This window comes from Miniopterus schreibersii, assembly GCF_964146895.1.
Source record: "Miniopterus schreibersii genome assembly, chromosome: 10".
Lineage (NCBI taxonomy): Eukaryota > Metazoa > Chordata > Mammalia > Chiroptera > Miniopteridae > Miniopterus > Miniopterus schreibersii.
In genome coordinates this window covers 42,125,434-42,149,003 of record NC_138110.1, presented here as the reverse complement: position 1 = coordinate 42,149,003, position 23,570 = coordinate 42,125,434, and the positions used below count along the sequence as shown (strand labels likewise).

The following is a 23,570-nucleotide window of genomic DNA, read 5'->3' as shown; positions in this document are numbered from 1 at the left end:
GAAAATAAATTCTGGTTTTTAAGAGTTTTTAGGGTATTTTAAAATGTTTGAGCCATAGCTCTTCACTGGTATTCTTATTTTTTTGTAATACACAGGAGAGGGTAGTGGAAAGAACAAGGGCTTGCGTGTTTTGAATCCAGCAACTTACTAGCTTTTTTACTTTGAGCAAGTTACTAAACTCCTCTGGATTCATTACCTAATATCTAAAATAGGATATTATTACCTCAGATTTATAAGGATTGAGTGAAGTATACATAAAGCTTCAGTTTTCTTCTAGCCTTCGAATCAGTTATCCCTAAGGGAGGTAAAAATTAATTTTTAATAACATCTTCTTTTCTTTCCTCCTCCTGTTGATCCCCTGTTTAAATAGTGGTTGTAATAGGGTATGTTGGGTGACAGCTATCAGTCCCCTTCTTCTTCATATTTCCCTTTTAAGAGGGTTCATTATGAATCACTTGGCCTTTTTCATTTGTATTGTTTAGATGATGTGTCAGTAGATTTGGGGAATATTTTTAAACTGACATCTTGTTCCTGCCTTTCCTTGTTTTTTTCCCCCCCTTCACAGAGGATCTTCAAATGCTTCCTTAAAGGAAGAAGAATATAAGGAGCCTCTGCTCTTCCATTCTGGAGATCACTACCCCTTATCTGACGGAGATTGGTCCCCTTTGGACAAGTAAGTACTTTCAAAATTTCTCTGTTTCTTATAGGAAAGATATATTAAATAGCCTTTTCTATTACTGGATAGTAATGGTATTTCCCAGTTCTCTCATACAGTAGGAGCTCTAAATGTGTACTTTTAACATGAATATGGACCTTTCCTCTCAATAATTATTTTGTTCCTAATCTTGATTTAACTTTCACTGTGTTGGCCACTGTACAGCTGTAGAATCAGCATAGAATTTGGCCCTCTACACTTCTTAAGTTCTAATCTTTTAGTGTCAACCACTAACTGTACTGTGCATAACATTGTGAAGAAATGAGCATTCATACTTTGTTCTCTTTAAAAATCCAGTTTCTCTCATGTAGTAATGTTAACTTAATCCATCTCTCCATGCATTTCCTCTCCTGTAAAATTACCTTCCTTATTGATTTCTTGTGAGAATCAAATGGGATGATGCATAGAAAATGTTTACAGAGGACCCAGCAAATCCACCATAAATACTAGTGGGCACTGTTTTTATTATTACTAAAAAACTCAAGAGGAAGAAATAATTGACATTTTCTTTAATAGAATCTTTATATCAGCAGGATACAGTTGATATATTCAAACTTACATTTCTTTTAATCTGTCGAGCTCAGCAACACTGAAGTTGCTGACTTTAAAGTCATTACATTTCTTTGTACTGTGTTTGCAGCCCATATTCCCCGGCAGCATGTCCGAAGAGCGATTCAGAGCTGGAGGTGAAACCTGCCGAGAGCCTGCTCAGATCCGAGTCCCACATGGAGTGGACGTGGGGCGGGTTCCCAGAGTCCACAAAGGTACTAGGGTTTACTTGCCTACAGAGTGTGTTTGTCGTTCATGAGTAAAGGGGTGATACCTGACTGAGCTCATATGAACATAAATGATGGTAGTGCCCTCATGGGGTCACATAAATAAATTCAAAGTTAACATTTTTCATGTTTGCACTGTGTTTACAACAAAAGAAATCTAGCATTGTTTTCTGTTTCTATTTAGTAAATAATGTTGATTGTTAACATTAAATTTAAAACGTACCTAAAGGAATTTTCACCCTGAAATTTTAAAAAGGAAATTGATTGTGAAAGCTTTTTTGCCAACTCAGTGAAAGAAGAAAGAATTGGAAAGATACGTTTCTTTCTTATTCATTCATTCATTCATTCATTCATTCATTCATTCATTCATTCATTCAATGAGAGAGACTGCTTTTATTTTATTCTTTGTGTGTGAATTAGCCCAACTTTTTTTTTTCTTTTTTCTTTTTAATTTACTTTGTAGTTGACATACAATATTCTATTAGTTTCAGGTGTACAACATAGTGATTCAGCATTTATATACCTTACAAAGGGACCACCACAATAACTCTAGTAACCATCTGTTGCCATACCTAGTTATTATGATATTGCTGATTCTATTGCCTGTGCTGTACATTACATCCCCGTGACTTTTTTATAACTAGAAGTTTGTACTTAATTCCTTTTCCCTTTTCTGCCCAATCTCCCATCCTCTTCCCCTTTAACAACCATCATTTTGTTTTCTGTATTTATGAGTTTGTTTCTGTTTCTTTTCTTTGTTTTATTTTTTAGTTTCCACATATAAGTGCAGTCATAAGGTGTTTGTCTTTGTCTCTTGGAAGAGGAAATGTTTAAACCTCTAGTTTTTTAAGATACACATTTTGCTTATATGTGTGATTGCATTTGAGACTTCACTGCCCACTTTTACTTTTTTTTTTTAATTGAGGTAACATTGGTTTATAATATGTAAGTTTCAGGCATACAACATTATAATTCGACGTCTTACGTTGTTTTAACAGAGCCTGGAAATAGTCCAAGCAGGGTTAAATTTCCCTGTAGCACTCAAGTTTTCTCCCTGAAAATGAGTATTCTCCCTCTTAGTATCTAAAATTTGTCATCTATTTCCTCAGTCTTCTCTAGTATTGAACTCTTCAGAGTTGAACAGTTATAAATATAACTTTTATAAATATGATATTGAACAAAATGCAGTTACTAGTTTTCCCATTTTTTAATTATGAAATATTTCACACATAGAAAATAATGTATTTACTGAATGTCTTGTTTAAATGAGCATGTTTACTTGCATCTAGCTTAAGAAATAGACTAGAACAAATATTTTCTAAAGTAGTTTAATTTTAAACAATTCAACTCTTTTAGGTCAGCAAAAGAGAGAGATCTGACCGTCATCCTAGGACAGCTACAATTACACCATCAGAGAATACCCATTTTCGGGTAATTCCCAGTGAGGACCACTTTATAAGTGAAGTTGAGAAGGATGCATCTATGGGAGAAACGGTCTGTACCATAGTGAAACCCAAACCCAGAGCCCTGTGTAAGCAGATGAGCGATGCAACTTGTGCTACAGAACTTCTTGAGCCTCCCCTTGAGCCTCAGATTTCATCTATGTTAGATGCAGACCAACTTCCTAACCCGTCGTTAGTGGAGGCTCTCTCAGAATCAAAGCCAGCTGCTAAAGTAGACTCGCCATCAAAGAAGAAAGGTAATCATTTGTTTAATTTGGGATCAGGTACTCTAAATTTAGACAGTAAATTATTTCGGTGTTTCAAATAATATTTGATGGTTACCATTGTATCTGTACTCCCTGATCAGAACCTGTTACACACTATTACGATTATTTGTTTTATATGGCTTCCCCATCGCACTACAGGATCCACTGGAGCAGAACTCTGACTTCCTTCCTGCCCTTCCCAACTGTTACTACTCAGTAGGCTCTTGAGAAGCATTTACTGAAAAAAAAAAAAAAAAAGAATATATTTAAATAAATTAATGAGTGAAATTAACCACTGTATTGATGAGGTATGTCAGTAAAGTGAAGTAGAATCCTAAAAAATTAGGTTTAAACAAAAAATTAGAGAAAAATATTTCCACCTAAAACCTCTGGTTTGTTGAGGCCAAATTAAGTACTTTTTTTTTTTTAATAATGAGATACATATATAATATACACTAATTATTAGCACGTGTTTTTTTTTCATTGACTATTTTCCTCTGAAACAGAAGATAGGGTCTAACTCTTGGCTCAACAGCTCTATCTCACTTTTGGAATACAAGTTTAATAAATTATAACATTCTTCCTATTTAAAAATATAAAGTTATTCATTGATACTTGGTACAGTAAGAGCCAAAACACACTCACTATCTGAACACTAGCCATGGACCCTATTTTTAGGGAACTAAAACCTTACCTAAAAATATCATTGTCACATATAGCCAAATATCTACTTCCATTTTTTAAAATTCTTTAACACAAAAGGATAGGTAATCACAAATTGACTTAATAAATATGCACTACAAGTATGAACCTTCAGGGTCACTCAGAAACAACTTATTTAAAATAAGAGGATTTGACTGTCAAGAGTATTTGTAGCCAAGTGTGATCATCCAGCTGATAATCCAGCTTAGTTTGCCACCTTGCTCTTTCACAGATCAGCGCTTCTCATACCAAAAGCCCATAACCATATGTTATACTCTAAGAAATGCTAAAGGAGGTAAGTCCAGTTTTCAGGGTGAATGTTTTTAGTCTAGGAAATACTGATTCCTCTATTGTTAGCACATAGTGTAGGAACTGACTTGAGTTAGGGACACCAAGTGGTTTCTACCATTCATATGGCCTCATTCTTCCCTCTCCCCAGCCTTTTATTGTGAAAAGTTTTATGCATATTTGCTTGCTTTTGTGCTTTCTCTCTCACTCTCGCTGTATCTCTGTCTCTCCACTCACACAAAGTTTTTATTGGCTTAAGCCATTTGGAAACAAGTTGCAGGAATTATGTCATTTCACCTTTAAATACTCCAGGATACACTTTTTTTAATGGAACTTATTGGGGTGACATTGGTTAATGAAATTATATAGGTTTCTCTAATACATCAACTGTATATTGTAGTGTGTTCACCACCCCAAGAAGATACACCTTCTAAGAATAAGAACATTCTCTACCTAACCACAGTACTATTGTCATGTTGAGGAATCTATATTCATATTTTCCTAAACATACCAAGAATAGCTTTTTAGCTGTTTTTTTTCCAAACCAAGATCTCATCAAAGTTCACACATTGCATTTTTTATTTAGACTAGCACCCCCACACACACACACACACTCTCCCGCATACGTAAGCACACTGCTACACCTTTTTCCTCCTCTGAACTCAAGATAGTGACCAGCCAATTCCAGTTGTCTGGTATAGTATCTGATTGTTGTTGTTTTCAAGGTGACATCCCCATAGTTCCTTCAACTGGAAGTTAGCTCTGTCCAATAGAAATACAATGTGAACTGCATATATAATTTTAAGTCTTTTCACAAATTCAAAGAGTAAAAAATCAACAAGTGAAATTAAGTTTAGTAATATATTCTATTTAAGCCAGTAAAGCCAAACTATTATAATTTTAACATGTTAAATCAGTATAAAAATTTTTGAAATTTTGCATTTTTTATAAAGTAAGTCTTGGAAATCTGGTGTGTGTGTCATGCATTTTTAAATACTTTTTATATATCTTACACCAGACTAGGACAGTTCTCAGTAGCCACATGTGGCTGGTGACTACTATAGTGGGCAGTATAGATCTAGAGGCTTAATTAGATTTGGTTTTTTATTTTTTTATTTTTGAATTGAAGATTACTTTATGGGATATATTGGGTACTTCATATTGCAGCTCATAATGTCTCACTGTTAGTAATGTTAAATATGATCACTTATTTAAGGTATTGCCTGCCAGATTTATTCATTGTAAAGGATTTTTGCAATTAGAAGGTAGTACTTTGGCACCATGTGAATATCCTATTCACCAAAAACCTTTCCTTCATGGTTTTAGAATAATGGCTTCCTTTTTGATGCCAGTGATTTCATTAAGTTTGGTCATGCTTAATAAACTTTATTGTCAAATATAAATTATTTTTAGGGCTTAGGATTATTCATGTCAGCAAATGAAAAAATGAGTAAATTAGCATGTTTATTGAGCAGCTGTTAGTGTAACACTGAATTTCACTTCCATTGGCATGGGTGGTTGAGAACCAACACAAATGAAAATGTTATTTGACACTTTTAAATATAAAGCCCAATTCAAATCATGGTCAGTTTTATTGTTTGCAAACTGTTGTTTTCTTGTAGAGTTGTAAATGAAGAATAACTAACTTCTTTATCTACTGTGTTTTTCTTATAAAAACAGGTGTCCACAAGAGAAGCCAACACCAGGGACCTGATGATATTTACCTCGATGACTTAAAGGCTCTAGAACCTGAAGTTGCAGCTCTCTATTTCCCTAAAAGGTAGTGTATTCATTGTATATTGAAGGGTGAACAACTCTGACATAGTCTAGCTGTTTCTAGAGCAAAACATTTAATCTGATAAAAAGGAGCAAGATTGATGATATCCTTTAGCTAAGTTAGATGATTGCTTCACACTTAAAAGATTCAGAAATTGTACATGTTTTGATTTGACTGTAGTGATTTGAAACTAATAACTTACCTGTTTATGAAGACATTTTCAATGCAACAAGAAGAAGTACACTAGTTGAACCTACATAAGGGTATGACTTCAGATTAGCACTATTACAATCATTAATGCAAATCAGCATGCTTAAGAAAATTGCTTAGCATTTGTCTCATTTCTTATGTGTTTTAAAGGTAATATATCTTTATTGAAAAACATTTTGCAAAGAATGCCTTCACTCCCTCAATGAGTCTGAGCTCCTAGGCTTTTTCTGAATTCGAGCCTGGGTCTGGTGAGGCACTATTCAGCTGGCCTGTGCTCCCCACCTTCCCTAGAGCTCTCACCTCCCTCCCTCTCCCTCACCCTCACAATTTTCCCCTTATATAACTCTAAAACCTCAGGCAGGATATACTTGTACTGTTTCCCAAGTTCATTTTCATTCTTAGGGGAATTCCATTCCAATATACACTATGATTTAAAAAAATAAAATTTTCCCCATGAAAACTATGGCTTGAATGTACTGAACCACAGGCAGACATAATTAAACACTTTTAAATAAATTATTGGAAAACATTAAGTTTTTATTAAATAGAAAGATGGGATTGATATGAAGAGTATTTAAAAATTTTTACAGATATTTTTATTTTTACAGATTTTTTACAGATATTTTTACAGATATTTTTACAGATATATTCATTTGAAGTAATAGTTGGGTTTTTAGGGTGAGAGAACTGAAACTGCTCCATTTTTTTTCAATAAGAAAGTTAAAATATAAGCTGTCTTAGAATTATTTCTTTCCAATTTCTCAGTCCTTAATCATTTACTTACATCAAGATTCCTAAGATAGATTTCTTAGTTTCTTTTTTTAAAATGGGATGGAAAAAGTGCCCTGGCCAGTGTGACTTGGGCGTCGTTCCATGCACCAAAAGGTTGCTGGTTCGATTCTGTCATGGCACATGCCTGGGTTGCGGGCTCAGTTCCTAGTAGGGGGAGTGCAGGAGGCAGCCAGTCCATGTTTCACTCTCATATAGATGTTTCTCTCTCTCCCCCTCCCTCTTCCTCCCTCTCTAAAAGTCATTGAAAAATGCTGTTTTATAAAATGGGGAAATAAGCAATAGGACTCCTATTGTGCTTTATTATAATTTTACTGTTTAAGATTGTTGCCATTCACCAGGTAAGCTGCTTCCCTCATCAACTAATTATTATTTGAGACATTTCATACATAATTAAAGATACTGAAATCACTGTTGTAATGCTTATAAGCATGTGTTTTGTTATGATTGTGTTCATTGTTATCTTGACTAAATATTTAGTATTTATAAGTAAAATTTAAATCACATCACTCTTGTGGACTTGGTGACATGTTGAGTCAGCTGGCATCTTCCCTGTACTGGTTAAGAGGGACACTAGCTGCTCTGATAAAACTCAAGACCTTAGTGTTTTACCACAATAGAAATTTGTTTTTTGCTCATGTGATAATATAGTTGACTCTTGAACAATGCAGGGGTTAGGTTGCCAAATCTTCCCCCACATGCAGTTGAAAATTCACATGTAACTTTTGACTCCCCAAAAACTTTTACAGTCATCCCTCCACAGGGATTGGTTCCAAGACTTACCGTGGATACCAAAATCTGTAGATGCTCAAGTCCCTTAAATAAAGTGGTGTAGAACAATTCATACAGTCAGCTCTCCGCATTCCCAGAAAATACTGTTTTTAATTCATGGATGTGAAACCCAGGGATATGGAGGACTGGCTATACTATATCTATTGGAAAAGATCACATATAAGAGTATCTGCAGTATTCCAATGCTGGTGTTTGGTTGGAGGCCTTACACACAGAGATTCAGGAACACAAACTTCTTCCACCTTGAGGTTCCACCATCCCCTTAGGGCCTCAGGAGGGAAAGGAGAGAGGATCTCATGGGGTAGTTTTCAGGGACCAGGCTTGGGAAGGGCACAGCCCACCCCTTCTGTCCACATCAACTCATTCATCTGGTCACATGACCACACCTAACTGTAATGGGACATGGGACCTAGCTGTGTGCCCAGGATAAAGAGGAAATGGGTATTTGTGAATACATAGCATCCTTCTGTTTGTGTTTTACCCATGGGGTCAGCCTTTCCCCTCAGCTTCAGCATAGCAGTAGGTTTTGCTGCCTTATATTGGCTTTGGCTTTTTCACCATTTCCAGTGAAGAGAACATTCTGAGTTAATTTCAGTATTGTAATATTGTGCATTGCTATTAAGACAGAACATTTCCAAAAACCTAAATCTTTTGTTGGTTCAAATACAAAACTGTAGTGTTTGAAACTGCTTTATAGCTATGACTTACCTGTTATTCTGCTGCCATCTGCTGCTCAAATTTGATATTTTTTCTGAAGACCTTATAACTACACTGGATTGTATATATTGGTCACATACATTAAATATATTGGCTTTCTGAATAAAAGAAAAGAATTTGAAAATTCTAGAACAGTAAATGTGATATCCATTCAACGGGTGAAGAGCAATTAAACATTCATGACTAAGAAACTTAAGTTGTCAATTCCTTGTTTTTTCTCTCTCAAATTTATGCTCCATTACAATTTCCCTTAGAATCACCTTCTGAAACCTGGTTTCTGTACCTTATCATCTAGAAAAATGAAAATACTGCATAGCCTCATATTTATTTTTGGCCCTCACACTAGTGAAAGAACAGTTTGTTTTTAGTTTATTTCTTAATACATTTCTTTTCATGGTGGGTCTAGCCTCCTGAGACTTTTCTTTTGCTTAATTTCTTTGTTCTATTTTGTGGAGTAATAGATGAACTTAGAAAAGTCTTGTTTTTAAAAATAATACAACCTTGGACTACAGTAATTTTCTACAGGATGTATATAGTACCATAGCTTTTTCTAGAAATTAGGATCAAAAGGTTTCCAAACATCAGATTTTTCTTAATTGCACTGTCATTTTCATCATGGAAATAGAAATAAATGCTTAAAACTCTTTTACTCCTTTAATTAAAATCAGAAAGTTGAAATTTTTGTGTTACTGTGAATAACTTTTAATGATTTTTATGGCATTTACTGTATTCACAGTTAATTCCTCAGTAGTGCTGATAGGTTATTTTTAATGTCATTATGACATAACTCTGCACACTACCTAAGAAAAGCTATGTCTGATTATAGATCAATCTAGATCAACCTGTTGCTTTTTTATTGTTGTTGTTAATCTTCACCCGAGGATACTTTTTTCCCATTTTTTTTTTTTTTTTAAGAGAGAGTAGAAGAAAAGGAGGGATGGAAGGGAGGGAGAGAAAGAGAGACATATACACATTGATCAGTTGCTGCCGGAACGTACCCCAACTGGGGCTGGGGATCAAACCAGCAACCAGGTACATGCTGACCAGGAATTGAACCACTTGACCTTCGGTGTGCAGGCTGACGCTCTAACCACTGACACACCAGCCAGGGTCAATCTGTTGCTTTTTAAAGGAGGTTTGTTATTTGATCTGAGCCCTCAGAGAACCATATAGTAAGCTAGAAATAAAAGAAGTTGTAATAAAACAAATTATTTTCTCCCTGTTCTCTTCCCACAGTGAATCAGACCCTGGCTCAAGGCAGTGGCCGGAGTCTGATACGCTCTCTGGCTCCCAGTCCCCACAGTCTGTGGGAAGTGCTGCCGCTGATAGCGGCACTGAGTGCCTCTCAGATTCTGCCATGGACTTGCCCGATGTCACCCTCTCCCTATGTGGGGGCCTCAGTGAGAATGGAGAAATTTCTAAAGGTACACTGGGCAGTCACACCCTGTCTTCACTTGAGAAAGCAGCCTGATCATCACTTGATTGAAAACCTGCTATTGAGTCATTTCAGGGTATTGAATTTTTTAATGAACTTGTACAGGTAACAGTTGTCTCCTTTTAATGTAAGGCCCTTAGCCCCTCACTTAAGGTACCTCATATGGGGTGACATTACGTATATGTCAGCTTGGATGAGGAAGTGTGCCTTGAATGAAGGCTCTCACCTCATATTAAGAGGCTGAGAGGCCTTGGGCTGCTCTGTTTGCTGATCTGCCAGGGTCAGTTCAGGCTGTCAGTTTTCTCATCTGTAAAGTTGTTGAAGTATCTGTGGGACTGGGGCTGAGCTTCCCTCCTGGAAAGCCCTGGCCCTTAGATATAAGAGTAGGGCTTGAAGTTTTCAAAAACTGATTGTTCACTGAATCAGTGGTCTTTTTGACAAAAGGTTGAAGGGATTTCTTTCTCAGTCTTGAGAGTTGGCCTGGAAGAGTAAAGTTGCTCAAGAAAAAGGGAGGAGCTTAACAGAGGTAGTTCAGATGTCTGATGTGGGTTGAGCACCCAAGTGCATCTGTCCCATGTTCTTTAGCCTTTTTGTTTTACCTTTGTAAACTAAACTGTTCTTAATATTTTCTCAATTTGTCTGGTGGCTCTTGATTGATTCTCCTCTAAGAAAGGATTTTCTTTCCATGACTAGCATCATCTTTTGTCTTCTCCTATCCTCAGAGCAACTGAAGGCTTGCATGTGGCAGACTGGGTGCCCCTGAGACTTACAACTATGTTGGCCTAAATATTTTTCTTTTTAGGGTCACAGGGTGCTCATTATGCCTCTTTCTTCTCCATCTCTTAATTCTATTTGTTTTATTTTTTGTAAGAAATTAAGAGTGCATTATGGCCAGTGGTTTCTTCCAGGGGCAAAATTAAATAGGTCACATTCTTATAATTCTTATAAGCTTTCACTTTAAAAATATAGGGGATGGGGAATGGAAAATTTACATTTTATATAAACTATAAAGTTTACACTTTTTAAAAGGTAGATTTTGTTATCTTGAAGGAGGCAGAAATGGCAAGTAAAAGTAAATAATATACAAAGTGCTGCAAGGAAAATTTCTCTGTTAGCCTAGGTGTGCTAGAATGCAGGTTAAGGAACAGGGTGCAAAAATTCATGCAACAGCCTCATTCATTTTTCAAGAACTTGGGATTTGTTTCTTGATAGACCCAAAGCCAAATTTTGGGTTCCTTTTTTTTCCTCCAAGCAGTTGTAAAATATTTTGTTTTTTCTGATGTAGCATGCACTACAAGTTCTAAGACCACCATGAATATTCCTCAGTTATGCAGTTGCCTGCCAGTAGTTTCTCCCTTTGATAAGAATGGAACTTACAGTTTTCATTAGTTATAGTGTGTGTGTGTGTGTGTGTGTGTGTGTGTGTGTGTGTGTGTGTGTTCTCTCTCTGGCCACATCTCTAATCTGTTTTCCTACAAGTCTCTGGTATATCTCTTTCTCCTGTTTTTGTTTTTTATAGTGTGTGTGTGTGTGTGTGTGTGTGTGTGTGTGTGTGTCCTCTCTCTCTGGCCACATCTCTAATCTATTTTCCTACAAGTCTCTGGTATATCTCTTTCTCCTGTTTTTGTTTTTGTTTTTCTAACTGGGGGAGTAGTGGTGGAAGAGGGAGAGGATAGAAGTGTTCTTTCTTGTTCTGGGGAAAAACTTTTGATGGATATAAAAAAGGTGTTTTTTTTAAAAAAGGACATTTTATTTTATGCTATAGTCTTTTCAATGCATAGAGTATTATGATAATCTCATTTGAAAATTTATATACTCACTAACCAAATTGTTATTATTTTACATTGCAGAAAAATTCATGGAGCATATCATTACTTATCATGAGTTTGCAGAAAACCCTGGACTTATAGATAATCCTAACCTTGTAATACGAATATATAATCGGTAAATATTCTTGCTTTTGTAATTGTTTAATACTCTTGCAGGGTTTTTTTCCAAGTGTTCTTTTTAACTATTACCATTCTTCTTGCTATAAAATATGTCAGTTTGTATAAATGAGCTAATGGGCAATGACTTTGCAATTACAGTGAAGCTTCAGCTTCATTTTTAAGTGAAGTATTAAAATGTTAGTTTGTTTGGTAGACTTTACCACTTTTCAGAGAAGTTTGGCCTGAAGCAAAGATTATTTATGTGACAAAAAATTTAGCTGATCATCTTTTAACTGAAAAGAATAAGGAATTTTATGTTATTTCTATCCCCTCTCCCTCTCCCTCCTCTCCCTCTCCCTCCTCTCCCTCTCCCTCCTCTCCCTCCTCTCCCTCTCCCTCTCCCTCTCCCTCTCCCTCTCCCTCTCCCTCTCCCTCTCCCTCTCCCTCTCCCTCTCCCTCTCCCTCTCCCTCTCCCTCTCCCTCTCCCTCTCCCTCTCCCTCTCCCTCTCCCTCTCCCTCTCCCTCTCCCTCTCCCTCTCCCTCTCCCTCTCCCTCTCCCTCTCCCTCTCCCTCTCCCTCTCCCTCTCCCCCCCCTTCTCCCCCCCTTTTCTCTCTCTACCCCTTTCTCTCTCACTCCTCATTCTGTAATAGTTTTACACAATTTTTATTTCTTACAGTTACTACAACTGGGCTTTGGCTGCTCCCATGATCCTTAGCTTGCAAGTGTTCCAGAAGAGTTTGCCTAAGGTGAGATGGTCTGCCGTTTGTTGTTTTTTCAAAAGTATCTATAGCATATAGTACTTAGAAAAATCTATATGTGCATATTTCTAAACTCTGTACTTTCCAAAAATTTATTTAATAATATAAAAGACCCAAGGAGTTCTACGTGTCCACTCAAATGATCTCATGCCCCAAATCTGGGAAGTTAGCTAGGTTGCCGTATCTTTATTATTTTTACTAGATATTTATATCAGTTTCTGATTGTGTGTAAACATTGAGAGATTTTGCTAATTGTTAAGTACAGAATGAATGGAAAAAATTTCCTCTCATTAATATTGAAAGAAGCAGCAAGAAAAGGGTGATGTGGCCACCAGAAGCATGACATCAGTGTGATTAGGTCAAATTGTGGCTAATAAACTTATGTAGAACCTGAAGGTTGCTTTGAATCTGTCCTGCAAGAAGACATCATCGGCCTAATTGGTCCTCATAATTTAGGAGAGTTACATTTTCCAAGAGTAGAGACATGAGAGCAGCCCACCTGCCCAGCCCCTAAGGGGGCTGCTCCTGTGTGGCCTCACCACTAGTCTCAGAACACAGAACTGCCATGAAGCCAGGCTGCCATGAAAGAGGACACTATCCATCTTTCAGGTGTTAAAATCTCTAGAGTTTGGGAGATGTGGAGATTATTGCTCAGACTTCATGATAAGGCACCATCCTTCAGGCTAGTGGTGTGGTAGAAAGTAGTCAGGTGTTTTGTGACCGACAGATTGCTAGACTAACCCAAGTTGATTGTTTCCAGGCCACAGTCGAGTCCTGGGTCAAAGATAAGATGCCAAAGAAATCTGGTCGCTGGTGGTTTTGGCGTAAGAGAGAAAGTATGACCAAACAGGTAACCAGCCTGGAGGTGTTCTTTCCATAAGTTGAAAAGTGAATCTTGCAGTTATTCAGAAAACGTTGCCAAGCACAAAACAAGTCCATCTGGGTTATACAATACTTCTTTACAATAATAGTCATCATTTTGAACAGTTGCTATGTGCATGTGCTATCCTGGGTGTTTTACATGTTACCCCTCACCTTTACTACAGCCCCAAAGTATAGAAGTTTGAGTTCCCATTGTGTTCAGGTAAGGAAACTGGACACAAAGAGGTGAAGTGCCTTGACTGGCAAAAGATGGAGCTAGGGCTTGACCTTGAGTCCAGCTCCAGGGCCTGTGCTCTTTCCACTTTGCTGCATCCCCTTCTAGATGGAGCAAGAGCTTGTTGCCCTCCTACACAGGAGGAGGTGGCATCTGTCACTTCTCTGCATTCCTGGTGTGTCTACTGTGGACCTAATGAGTGTGGACCACTTGTATTATATTTTGTGACTTGAAATGGTGCTCTTTTAAATTTTTTTCTGGCTTTGTAGTGACAGTTTTTGTGTAGCAGCATGTGACTTCTATTTCAGTTTCTGTCCTTTGGCTCAAACTAGAGAAAGTCGTTTTCTTGAGCATTTTTAAGTTGTGGATTCAGAAAGCAGTTTTGCTCATTCCTGGTGAAGACTGCTGATGAATTTTTGTTTGTTGAAAGAGAGGAAAGCTGCACTTAACTGTTATTATCTTGCTTTTTTAGCTGCCAGAGGCCAAGGAAGGGAAATCCGAGATGCCACCCACAAGTGACCTGCCACCCAGTACAAAGGAGCCATCCAGTGACAGGTGGGGGCACCCTGTCCTTCCTCCAGGCTCACCGCTCTTGGGCCACCCCTGCTTTGGTTATTGCATTCAAGTTGATTTTGGCAATTTTGTTTCTTAGTCAGAAAATCTTTCTCCTGTGGACATACGTGAATAAGTGGTTTGTTTGTGCCATTCAGTTAGCTAGCAAGTGATAACTTCTGCTTTTCTAAAAATATTACTTGCGTAGGTCCTGGCTGGGTGGCTCGGTTGGTTCGAGTGTAATCCTGTATACCAGAAGGTGGCAGGCTTAATTCCTGTTCCAGGGTTTGATCCCCAGTTGGGTGGATATGGGAGGCAGCCATTCGATGTTTCTCATATCAGTGTTTCTCTCTCTGTTCCAGTCTCTCCCCCTCCCTCTCCCCCCCTTCCTGTCTCTAAAATCAGTGAACATGTCCTCAGGTGATGATTAAAATATGTATATAATTATTCACTTAGAAGAGTAAATATACTCATCACTGCTTCCTAAATACCTTGCCCCTCCCATACTGGAGCCATGGCATTGGATGCCTATAAAAGTGTAGGGCTTTGGGAAGGGGTAATATTGAGGAGTCCTAAGATGGGCTGTCCCTGGTTCCCCTGCTCCCTGGCTTCCTGTCATGCACAAAAGGGAGATATAAAAGAGAATTTCAGAGATTGTGGGTCTGATTCATTTCTTGGAAGAAGTAGCTCCCCTTTGGACATTCAGATTGGCTGGCCCTTAGAGGAAATAGCACCATATACCCCATTCTTCTTTCTGCCATCTGTGTGCTTTCCCCAGTCAAATTCTTCTTCCAGTCCCTAACTCTTTAGTTCAGCAGTCTGTGATAGTATATTCTTACTCCTTACCCTCTTCTGTTAGGGTGTAGAAAATCTTTCTTGTTAGTTTTTTAAATCAACATAAGCAATTTTCTTTACTTTGTACCTTCTGAAACCTACCTTCCTACCTCCCTCAACAAGTTGCATTCACTGGTCACAGCAGGAAATGCCCAGTCATAGCACAAAGTAAACTCTGGCCAGTTATGAGAGGGAGGAGGAAGGTTTCCTTATCACTTCATGAAATGAATATTCAGTCATGGAAGCAGGATGTGGGAGAGCGGCAGAGGGAAAAACTGTTCCCATTTCTAGAATGGATTTGGGATTTTTTTCTTTTGATCCTAAATGAAAAGCTCTTATCAGTAAAACAGCCTCCTCAGTAACTGGGTTGATGTTGAATAGGCCAGCAGAGGATCACTCATCCAGTGATGAGGGGTCACAGGAGCTTGAAGAATCAATCAAAATGGACCCCGTCCCCACGGAGCCACCCAGCCATAGCACCACAACCTCGTATAAGAAGTCTCTTCGCCTGTCCTCGGACCAGATTGTGAGTAGTGTGTGATCCATGTGGATCTAGTTAGATTATCTTAGTAACTGTTTAAGTTGATCTGCTTCCTGTTCTGTCCATTTGATCCCAAACCTTACACACACAACACTGTGTGGTCGTATAGATGCTTACATATAAATGCTCACAGAAATGCCCACCTCCAGGGACTGCCAGGATCACCTGGGGAACCTGGGACATACTTTTTCCACCACCACTACCTGACCCTCCCACCTCATTTTCTGAGAGTGAACTGAGAAATCTGTATTTTTAATTTGTTTTCCTGTGAATTTTAAATAGCTAGCTCATCACTGAGTCACCCACTATCTTTCGAGAGCCACAACAATAGAGAAATCATGTTTTCTTAGTTAGACACAATTTCCCCTTTCCCAGTTGTTTTTACTCCCTGGCTTTTCACCTATTTTCAGTGTGAAATGATTTTGCTATGCCCCCAGTCTTAGGTATGGAGGAGGAGTGGAGAGGTTTTTTGTTTGGGGAATTAGAGGAGTCTCTTGGAATCCCAAACACTGTTCAGGCAGTGGCTCCCTAAGCCCAGCTCATTGAGTGAGCCATGTGTTCAGCACTGGGCCAGGTATGTGGTAATGCTACAGACACCATCCTGTTTTGTAAACATTTAGACTCTGCCAAACTGTGTTTTGAGCTGAATTTTTATTTCAGTTATCTTGTTAATGTATTCTTTCCCATTTTTTATGTATTTATACATACATATGTACGTTTATATATTTTGGAGATTAGGTTCCTTTTCACTTAACATTATATCTTAGGCAGTCTCTCAGTAACTACATATTATTGGAAAGTGTGACTTTTGATTGTTGCATGTAATTCCATCAATTTTTAAAATTCTGCCTCTGTGGTTTTCTTTATGCTACTTTTATAAAAGGCAAAACTGAAGCTCCAAGATGGCCCAAATGATGTCGTGTTTAGTATTACAACCCAGTATCAAGGTACCTGCCGCTGTGCAGGGACCATTTACTTGTGGAACTGGAATGACAAGATCATCATTTCTGATATAGACGGAACAATAACCAAGTAAGCAGGAGCTCCTGATGGGTGGCAGGGAGAGGAGGTGCAGGACACTGTGCGGGGGGCGGGGGTTCCTCACCAAGCACCGAGCTCTCAGCCATTATTTACACTGAGACACCCTGAGTGTAGTCCACACGGGTCATTTTATGGATGGAGGAGATGGGTGGAGCCATACAAATGTAATGTTGAAAAAACTCTTGGAAAGATTTAGTTATTTGGTTCCCAAATTTTGGCATTAAAAAAAGACCACTAAGAAGATACTGAGATTAAGAAGGAGAATAAGGGTGTGTAGTTGTAAATTATCTCTGAAAGTGAGCAGCTGGCTCTCATGTCTGATTCTACTCAGAAGCTCCTAAGTGGTGTATTTGCAGGAGACTGCCTCACTACAAATTGCCCTGTAGATTGCCCCCCCCGCCCAGTGTTTTTTGGCAGCCTGTACATAACTAAAAAGGAAAACACTTGGCTTTTATATGCTTGATTCCTGATACCTTTTCCTCTTCTACCCTATTAGGTCTGATGCTTTGGGACAGATTCTTCCACAGCTGGGTAAAGACTGGACTCATCAGGGTATCGCAAAGCTCTACCACGCCATCAATGAGTAGGTCTCCTGCCCCACCTGCTAGTGTGCTCTAGTGAGCCAGAATTTTGCTTTAAGAACTATTGAAAAATAGCATACATGGAAATCATGTGTGTTCATGATTCAACTATTTCCTGTCTTCTTTCCCACTCCTTTCCTATAGCCTCACACAAAGAAAAGTGGCAGCCAACATATATTGTTTCATTCACTATGCTAGGAACTTTAGGCACTACCTACATTTATAGTTATAACTGTATGGGTTTTAGCTGTAATTTAACAAGAGCTGATTTTCATTTTTGGTTTATTAATTGGGTACTTGGGTACTTTTAAATTGGGTATTTTTTCAAGGAGGTCATGCATGCATGGGGGAGACATTTCACCCTTGGAGTCTTGTATGCCAGTGCAGCAGAGAACACAGTGTCATGGCCTTTGTGGGACCCCATCTGAGTTGAAATTACTTGAAAAATTACAGTGTCTTAAACACTAGTTGAGAATGCCTTAATATGAAAATTATGTCAGTCACTCAGATATAATTTTGCTCCTTGGCTTACAGAATGGTTTGCCTTCTACAATTTGTTTTATAAATAAGATCTTTTATATCTTTCCTTTATAGCAGATAATTTAAAGATAGTCTAAGACTTTTGTCTCTTCTGTAATCTGCCTTTCATTGGACTAGATGCTAAAGATACATCAGTACTCATAAATTTAGCATAATCCCTAGTGGCATATGCCCCATTTTTCCCCATGCTGCTTTCCATGGAAAGGTGATATTGTCATAATCCTGTTTTCCTGTTAAATTAAAGAATTTGATTTTCACAATAAATGAGAGAATCTTTACTTGGATCTTTTACCAGAGAAGTACTTTTTTTTTTCTTTTTTTCACCTTTAGCCAAAGCACAATGGACTAAATAAGACACATTCTCTTTCAGGAATGGCTACAAGTTTCTGTACTGCTCTGCTCGTGCCATCGGCATGGCCGACATGACCCGTGGCTACCTGCACTGGGTCAATGACAAGGGCACGATCTTGCCTCGGGGCCCTCTGATGCTGTCTCCCAGCAGCTTATTCTCCGCCTTTCACAGGTACCTCCAAGCAGGCAGCCCCTCTGAGTGCATGGGAGGGGGTACTGAGGCTGAATGGACTGTGTGTGAGGATGGGTGTCAGGTTCATTGAAAGGGTTTATATCTGTTTCAGAGCTTCTGTGTTTATCTTAGTTCTTTGGCTCCCCCATAGCATTCTTTTTTTTTTTTTTTTTTTTTTAAATATTTTTATTGATTTTAGAGAAGGAGGAAGGGAAAGGGAGAGAAAGGGAAACTGATGTGAGAGAGAAACTTCTATTGGTTGCCTCCCATATGTGATCTGACTGGGGATCAAACCCGCAACCTAGGTATGTGCCTGACCAGGAATCAAACCAGTGCCCTGTTGGTGCATGGGACAAGACTCAACCACTGAGTAGCACCGGCCAGGGCTCCCCCATAGCATTTTACATCACAGCTCACCTGGTCCCTGTCAAGCCATGGTCAAGGAAAGTCAAGTTCTGAGATTGGCCGTTTTCTCTTTCCCCAAACCCCTTCAAATTTTCTTAAGTATCAGATTGACTAGCAGAGGAGAAAGAAAGATACCAGTTACAAAGGATTTTAAAAAACGGGTAGTTGTGAGCACTAAAATTTTTTAGGACCATACACCAGGGAATACTGCCATTTTGAATTTGGTAACTATGTTTGAATTTTTTTTCGCCTAGGGAAGTGATAGAAAAGAAACCAGAGAAATTTAAAATTGAGTGTCTAAATGATATCAAGAATCTGTTTGCCCCATCTAAGCAGCCCTTCTATGCTGCCTTTGGAAACCGTCCAAATGTAAGTGTCCCTTTCCGGCTGCACATTCTGATGTGGTGGGTAAAACTGAGAGGCATATACTTTTAGGGTGTAGCCATGTCATAATTCTCAAATGAATTTTATTGGCAAAATGAATGTTTGTTCTGGTAAATAGGTTTTCACTTTATCCAAATTTTCCAAATTTCTTACGTTAATTGGGGAGATCCTGTAGATGGAGATCTGTCCCAGAATTTTGGTATATGATGAAGGGCACTTTCTTTTTGTTCTGTGGCTTCAGTTCCTGTTTCCTCAGGCAGTTCTGACTCTTGTTCTAAGTGGTATCCTTGGATCCACCCCAGAACCACGACATGAGTGCTCACCCTTAATTGACACTTCCCGGACCTGCCTCCCCTTAGAGGGGGGCCCTCAGATCCCAGACATGCAAAAGGGGTTGCTTCCTGCCTTCTCACAGGCAGTGGGGCCCCTCTTGCTCCAGGGCGCCCTTGACGTCTCCTTGGCGCCCACACTTCCTGAATCCCCTAGCACCCTCTGGGTTTGGCTCCACTTTTTGTTTGGGTTTGTCTAAAGCTCAGTTTCAGTGGCAAAGCTACATGGTGCCCAACTCTGCATGTTTTCCATAGACAGTCTTCTGTTTGTGCAATTCTGGTTCACAAGGAACTGGAGAAGCAGTGCCTGATTTCTTCTCCATATAATCACCCTGCTTAATGTTTTCTTCTCCAGGATGTCTATGCTTACACACAAGTTGGAGTTCCAGACTGCAGAATATTCACCGTGAACCCCAAGGGTGAATTAATACAAGAAAGGACCAAAGGAAACAAGTCATCGTAAGTGTGTTCCCATTTCTCAGCCTAGTGCCCTGTGGCTAGAGTGACACTGGGGACAGACAGATACTAAGGATCGGGCCTCGCTCAAAGTATTAGAGCTACACCTGCCTTTGAATGCTTTCCTCTTTGCCTGTTTATTTTACCCTCTATTTATGGGATTATTGATTCTCCTAGACTTTGAAGAGGAAATTTGTTCCTGGGGAAGGTATGGAGACCTGTCTCGGATCCTACCCATCTGAGGAATCTGAATAACTAGCTTTACAGCCTGCAGTCTTGTGCTCTTAGATGAACTTCACAGTAACAGTTTGTGCTTTTCTTCTCCAATCCCTTCTAGGTATCACAGACTGAGTGAGCTTGTGGAGCACGTGTTCCCACTTCTCAATAAGGAACAGAATTCTGCCTTTCCATGCCCAGAGTTCAGCTCTTTCTGCTACTGGCGAGATCCAATCCCCGAAGTGGACCTGGATGACCTGGCCTGAGACAGCCCCTCCGGGAGGTCCTCAGTCTCTCGCCTCGCTGCTAGGGAAGGTGACCGGCACTTCTGCTGGACAGAGGACACTGGGCTCCTCCCAGCCACAGATGTGGAGCAAGACTCATGTTGACAGCTAGGCACCAGCAGGGACAAGGAGAGCTCCTGGAGCAGGAACTGCCATCTCCTTCACCCTCCCGGGCTTGGCAGGGTTACAGCTCAGTGCCCCAGCAGGAGAAGTGAGGGCAGCTCAGACCTGGGGTCGGAGACCTGGGTTCCTGTCACTGGTTGCTTCTCACACATACAGAATGTCAAGTTGTATGCTGGGTGCTCCTTTAATTGCATAATTTAAAAGGAAGAAAAAAGAAGCTAAATAAGAGTGGACCAAACTATTGCACAAAGTAAAGTTAAAATTTCCACTAGGTAGTTCAAAGCGTTTCTGTGTAAAACCAGGGCTTTATTAAGGGGATCTGGGTCCACTGAACTGCTACAGGTCCCATTTCTTCTGTGGGCTCCTCATGCCCTGCTACACTGAAACGGGACAGCTATTGGGGCAGGGGCCCAGGACCACTCATCCCACCTCACAGACATGGGCTCCTGGGGAGGAAAAACCCCTTAGATCATCGCTTTCTCATCTGTGACTGCTCCATGATGGGAAACCCCTAAGTGATGCCTTGAACCTAGCCAGAAGAAACATTTTTGCAGGATATATTTGATGTCTGTAAGAACAGGACTAACAGTGGAAGTTGGTTAAACAGCAAAGAACAGCTCTGTTTCCAGGGAGGCCTTGGAAATGCAGATGTGCACTTGCAATGGCTCCTGGGAAAAGGGCCCTTCTCTCCGTCCTGCCTGCCCCTCACTTTCTCAGCCTGGTTGTAATGAGCTCATGTCAGAATCCGAGCAGACAGCATCGGGAAGGCTCCTGTCCCAGGAAGCTGAGAGCCTGGAGAGAGCAGGTTGGGTGTTGACAATCAACTCACTACTAAAATCAAGAGAACTGTTGAAGAGGAGGCCATCAGGGACCAAAAATGGCCAGAGCCTCTCAGTGAGAAAGCAGTGAGCCAAGTTATGGAGCAGAGTGGGAGCTTCAGGTATAGGCACCGCCCCTCTCAGGATGGTTCCATTTCCACCTCTGCTTTCCCCTGTGCTTGTATTGGGGGGTTCTCCTTGTTTTATTACTCCACCCCAAAATAATGCTGATGTAAAGATGGAAAAATGGGGGAGGTTATTTTTCCAGATTGGAGAGTTGAAAGTCCCTGATGTAGCTCATTTTTCCTAATGCGGTTGGATACAGAGACGATGGTCAAGGCCCTTGAACGCGGTTCTCAGTGGCAGAACCTGGAGGCAAATGTTCCCAGAGGGGAAATAGCACACACTTCCTCCAGTACAAACCTTCCCACTTAAATAGGTCAAGGTCTAATTGTTTAATGAATTTCTTTATGTACAGTAGGTTAGGAAAACTAGGTTATGTTTATATGAAGATCTGCCCAGTTCGTGAATTAAATTCCTAGTAGAGTGGCCGTGCAGTTACTTGATCTCATAGATGCCATCAGTGTGTCCTCGACTGTGTTTGCTTTAGAAGAACATGAGCTTTATGCACTTAACCTGAACCTAGTTGGGCCTCTTTGCGTATGTGCAGTATAAAAAATCTTAATATACATCTTCTGTAGTCCTTTTTAGGTTGTCCTTTAAAGAGTTTTTAACTAGATAGTTTCTTTCTCTCTGGACACATGGGCCTTCTACAAGGTTCAGCGTGGGAACCCGGGTCTCCCACCCTGTGTTGAGGGCAGCTGATCCCTCTGTCCTGGTGTCCATAAGCACTAGACTTTGTTGCTGTAGATTGATCCAGTGGATACATACACTAATTAACATGAGTCTTTTTCCTTAAGGGAAGGAGTCCCTCTTGCTGAAAAGTAGATGATTACTATGACTATAGTGTGATGAAAGTATTAAGTTTGTGCTGAAAACCCATTGCCATTTGGTACAAATGACGTGTGTTCTTTCTGTGAAAGAGAGATGCCCTCGAGTGTGTTTCTACACAGACCCTTACAATGGTGAGTGAATGAAGAAGCATTAGCCTTGCACTGCTTTCAGTGATGGATGGTATCTCGGGGTGATTGCAGGCAGATTGGGCTCTTCTAAGTGATTCTTTCAGTTGCTTCACTTGTGAAACAGCCATCACCCCTCTTCCTCTTTCCAGTTCAGCCTGACTTGAGTATCTGCCTTGATGTGCGCGTATTGAAGCTTATGGGGCTGTGACGTCGACATCTGCATCTTCCAGGGTTAGGAAGTGCATGTGTGGGCCCGCAGCATGCCCGGTAGCCTGCGTGTGAGTCCTGTGTTTGCTGTGCTTAATACATCCCCATAGTTTTCAACTGGAAAAAAAAAAGTTGTCCTAAGATGAAAGCTGCTAACAGCCACAGGGAGAACAGCTGAGGAACAACAGCTAGTAAATGACTGGAAGTACTTGTGCTCCATGAGACTGCACATGGCCCTTCCACAGTGTGTTCCTGAAGGTGCAGGCAGGACCTTTTAAAGGTAGGTAAGAAGTCAGCTCTTCCTCTTCGCATGTTGGTGAAAACAGACTTTTCCAGGGAATTTTAACATCTTTTCAGTATCATCATGTTTACTCTAGGAAGCCTTGTTTTCCTGTTTTAGAGCATGCTGGGTTTAATGTAACTAGTTTAAAATTGAGTTTTTGTTCCAGTAAGTGCTCTTTCCAGATGAAAACTATGTCTTTGGTTTGAAGGTAAGAAAGGGCAGGGGGAAACTTTGTTCTTTTAATAATTACACTTTATGATGAAGTATTTGATTTTTAGACAGCAGTGCCACTAATAAGTTTTAAGTTGTCAGAAATTAATTGTAAACATCAGTCCAGTACTCAGTTATGGCAAAGACCATTGTCTTAAGATAAATGGCTCCTATTTTGGTGCAGTGTTTGATGTTCAAAACAAAACGTTACAACAATAAACAGGCGTAAACTGAATGCATTTGACTCTTTCCTTCAGAGGACATTTAAACCATCTTCTCTGTACTCTTGCCAGAAATTGTTAATTTCCATACATTAGCATTTTGATCTTTGCTGACACTTAAATTTGTCTACAGAAAGGACTTCTTTTTGGTGCTTATTTTTATAAAATCTGACTCCAAAAGTGAGGCTACACCCTCAGGAACTAACCTCTTGCTTTGTAGGTTCTGCCAGGGAATGATTCATTCATAC

The 23,570-nt window shown here is 39.7% G+C and overlaps 1 protein-coding gene across 4 annotated transcripts in view; it reads left to right on the top strand.

Moving 5' to 3' along the window:
• LPIN2 (lipin 2) overlaps positions 1 to 23,336 on the top strand; it is a 71,624-nt gene extending 48,288 nt beyond the window's left edge. For 3 of the 4 annotated variants that reach the window (XM_081149077.1, XM_081149078.1, XM_081149076.1), the window contains exons 5-20: positions 566 to 673; positions 1,356 to 1,479; positions 2,848 to 3,190; positions 5,870 to 5,969; positions 9,711 to 9,898; positions 11,760 to 11,853; positions 12,515 to 12,584; positions 13,357 to 13,446; positions 14,165 to 14,247; positions 15,460 to 15,604; positions 16,503 to 16,651; positions 17,157 to 17,243; positions 18,152 to 18,304; positions 18,964 to 19,078; positions 19,778 to 19,881; positions 20,216 to 23,336. In XM_081149077.1, the coding sequence (XP_081005203.1) occupies positions 566 to 673; positions 1,356 to 1,479; positions 2,848 to 3,190; positions 5,870 to 5,969; positions 9,711 to 9,898; positions 11,760 to 11,853; positions 12,515 to 12,584; positions 13,357 to 13,446; positions 14,165 to 14,247; positions 15,460 to 15,604; positions 16,503 to 16,651; positions 17,157 to 17,243; positions 18,152 to 18,304; positions 18,964 to 19,078; positions 19,778 to 19,881; positions 20,216 to 20,360 (2,098 nt within the window). In that variant the 3' untranslated portion in view covers positions 20,361 to 23,336. The remainder of the gene's footprint in view (positions 1 to 565; positions 674 to 1,355; positions 1,480 to 2,847; positions 3,191 to 5,869; positions 5,970 to 9,710; positions 9,899 to 11,759; positions 11,854 to 12,514; positions 12,585 to 13,356; positions 13,447 to 14,164; positions 14,248 to 15,459; positions 15,605 to 16,502; positions 16,652 to 17,156; positions 17,244 to 18,151; positions 18,305 to 18,963; positions 19,079 to 19,777; positions 19,882 to 20,215) is intronic. The other variant, XM_081149079.1, reaches the window with a different exon arrangement.
• The last annotated feature ends 234 nt before the right edge of the window (positions 23,337 to 23,570 follow it).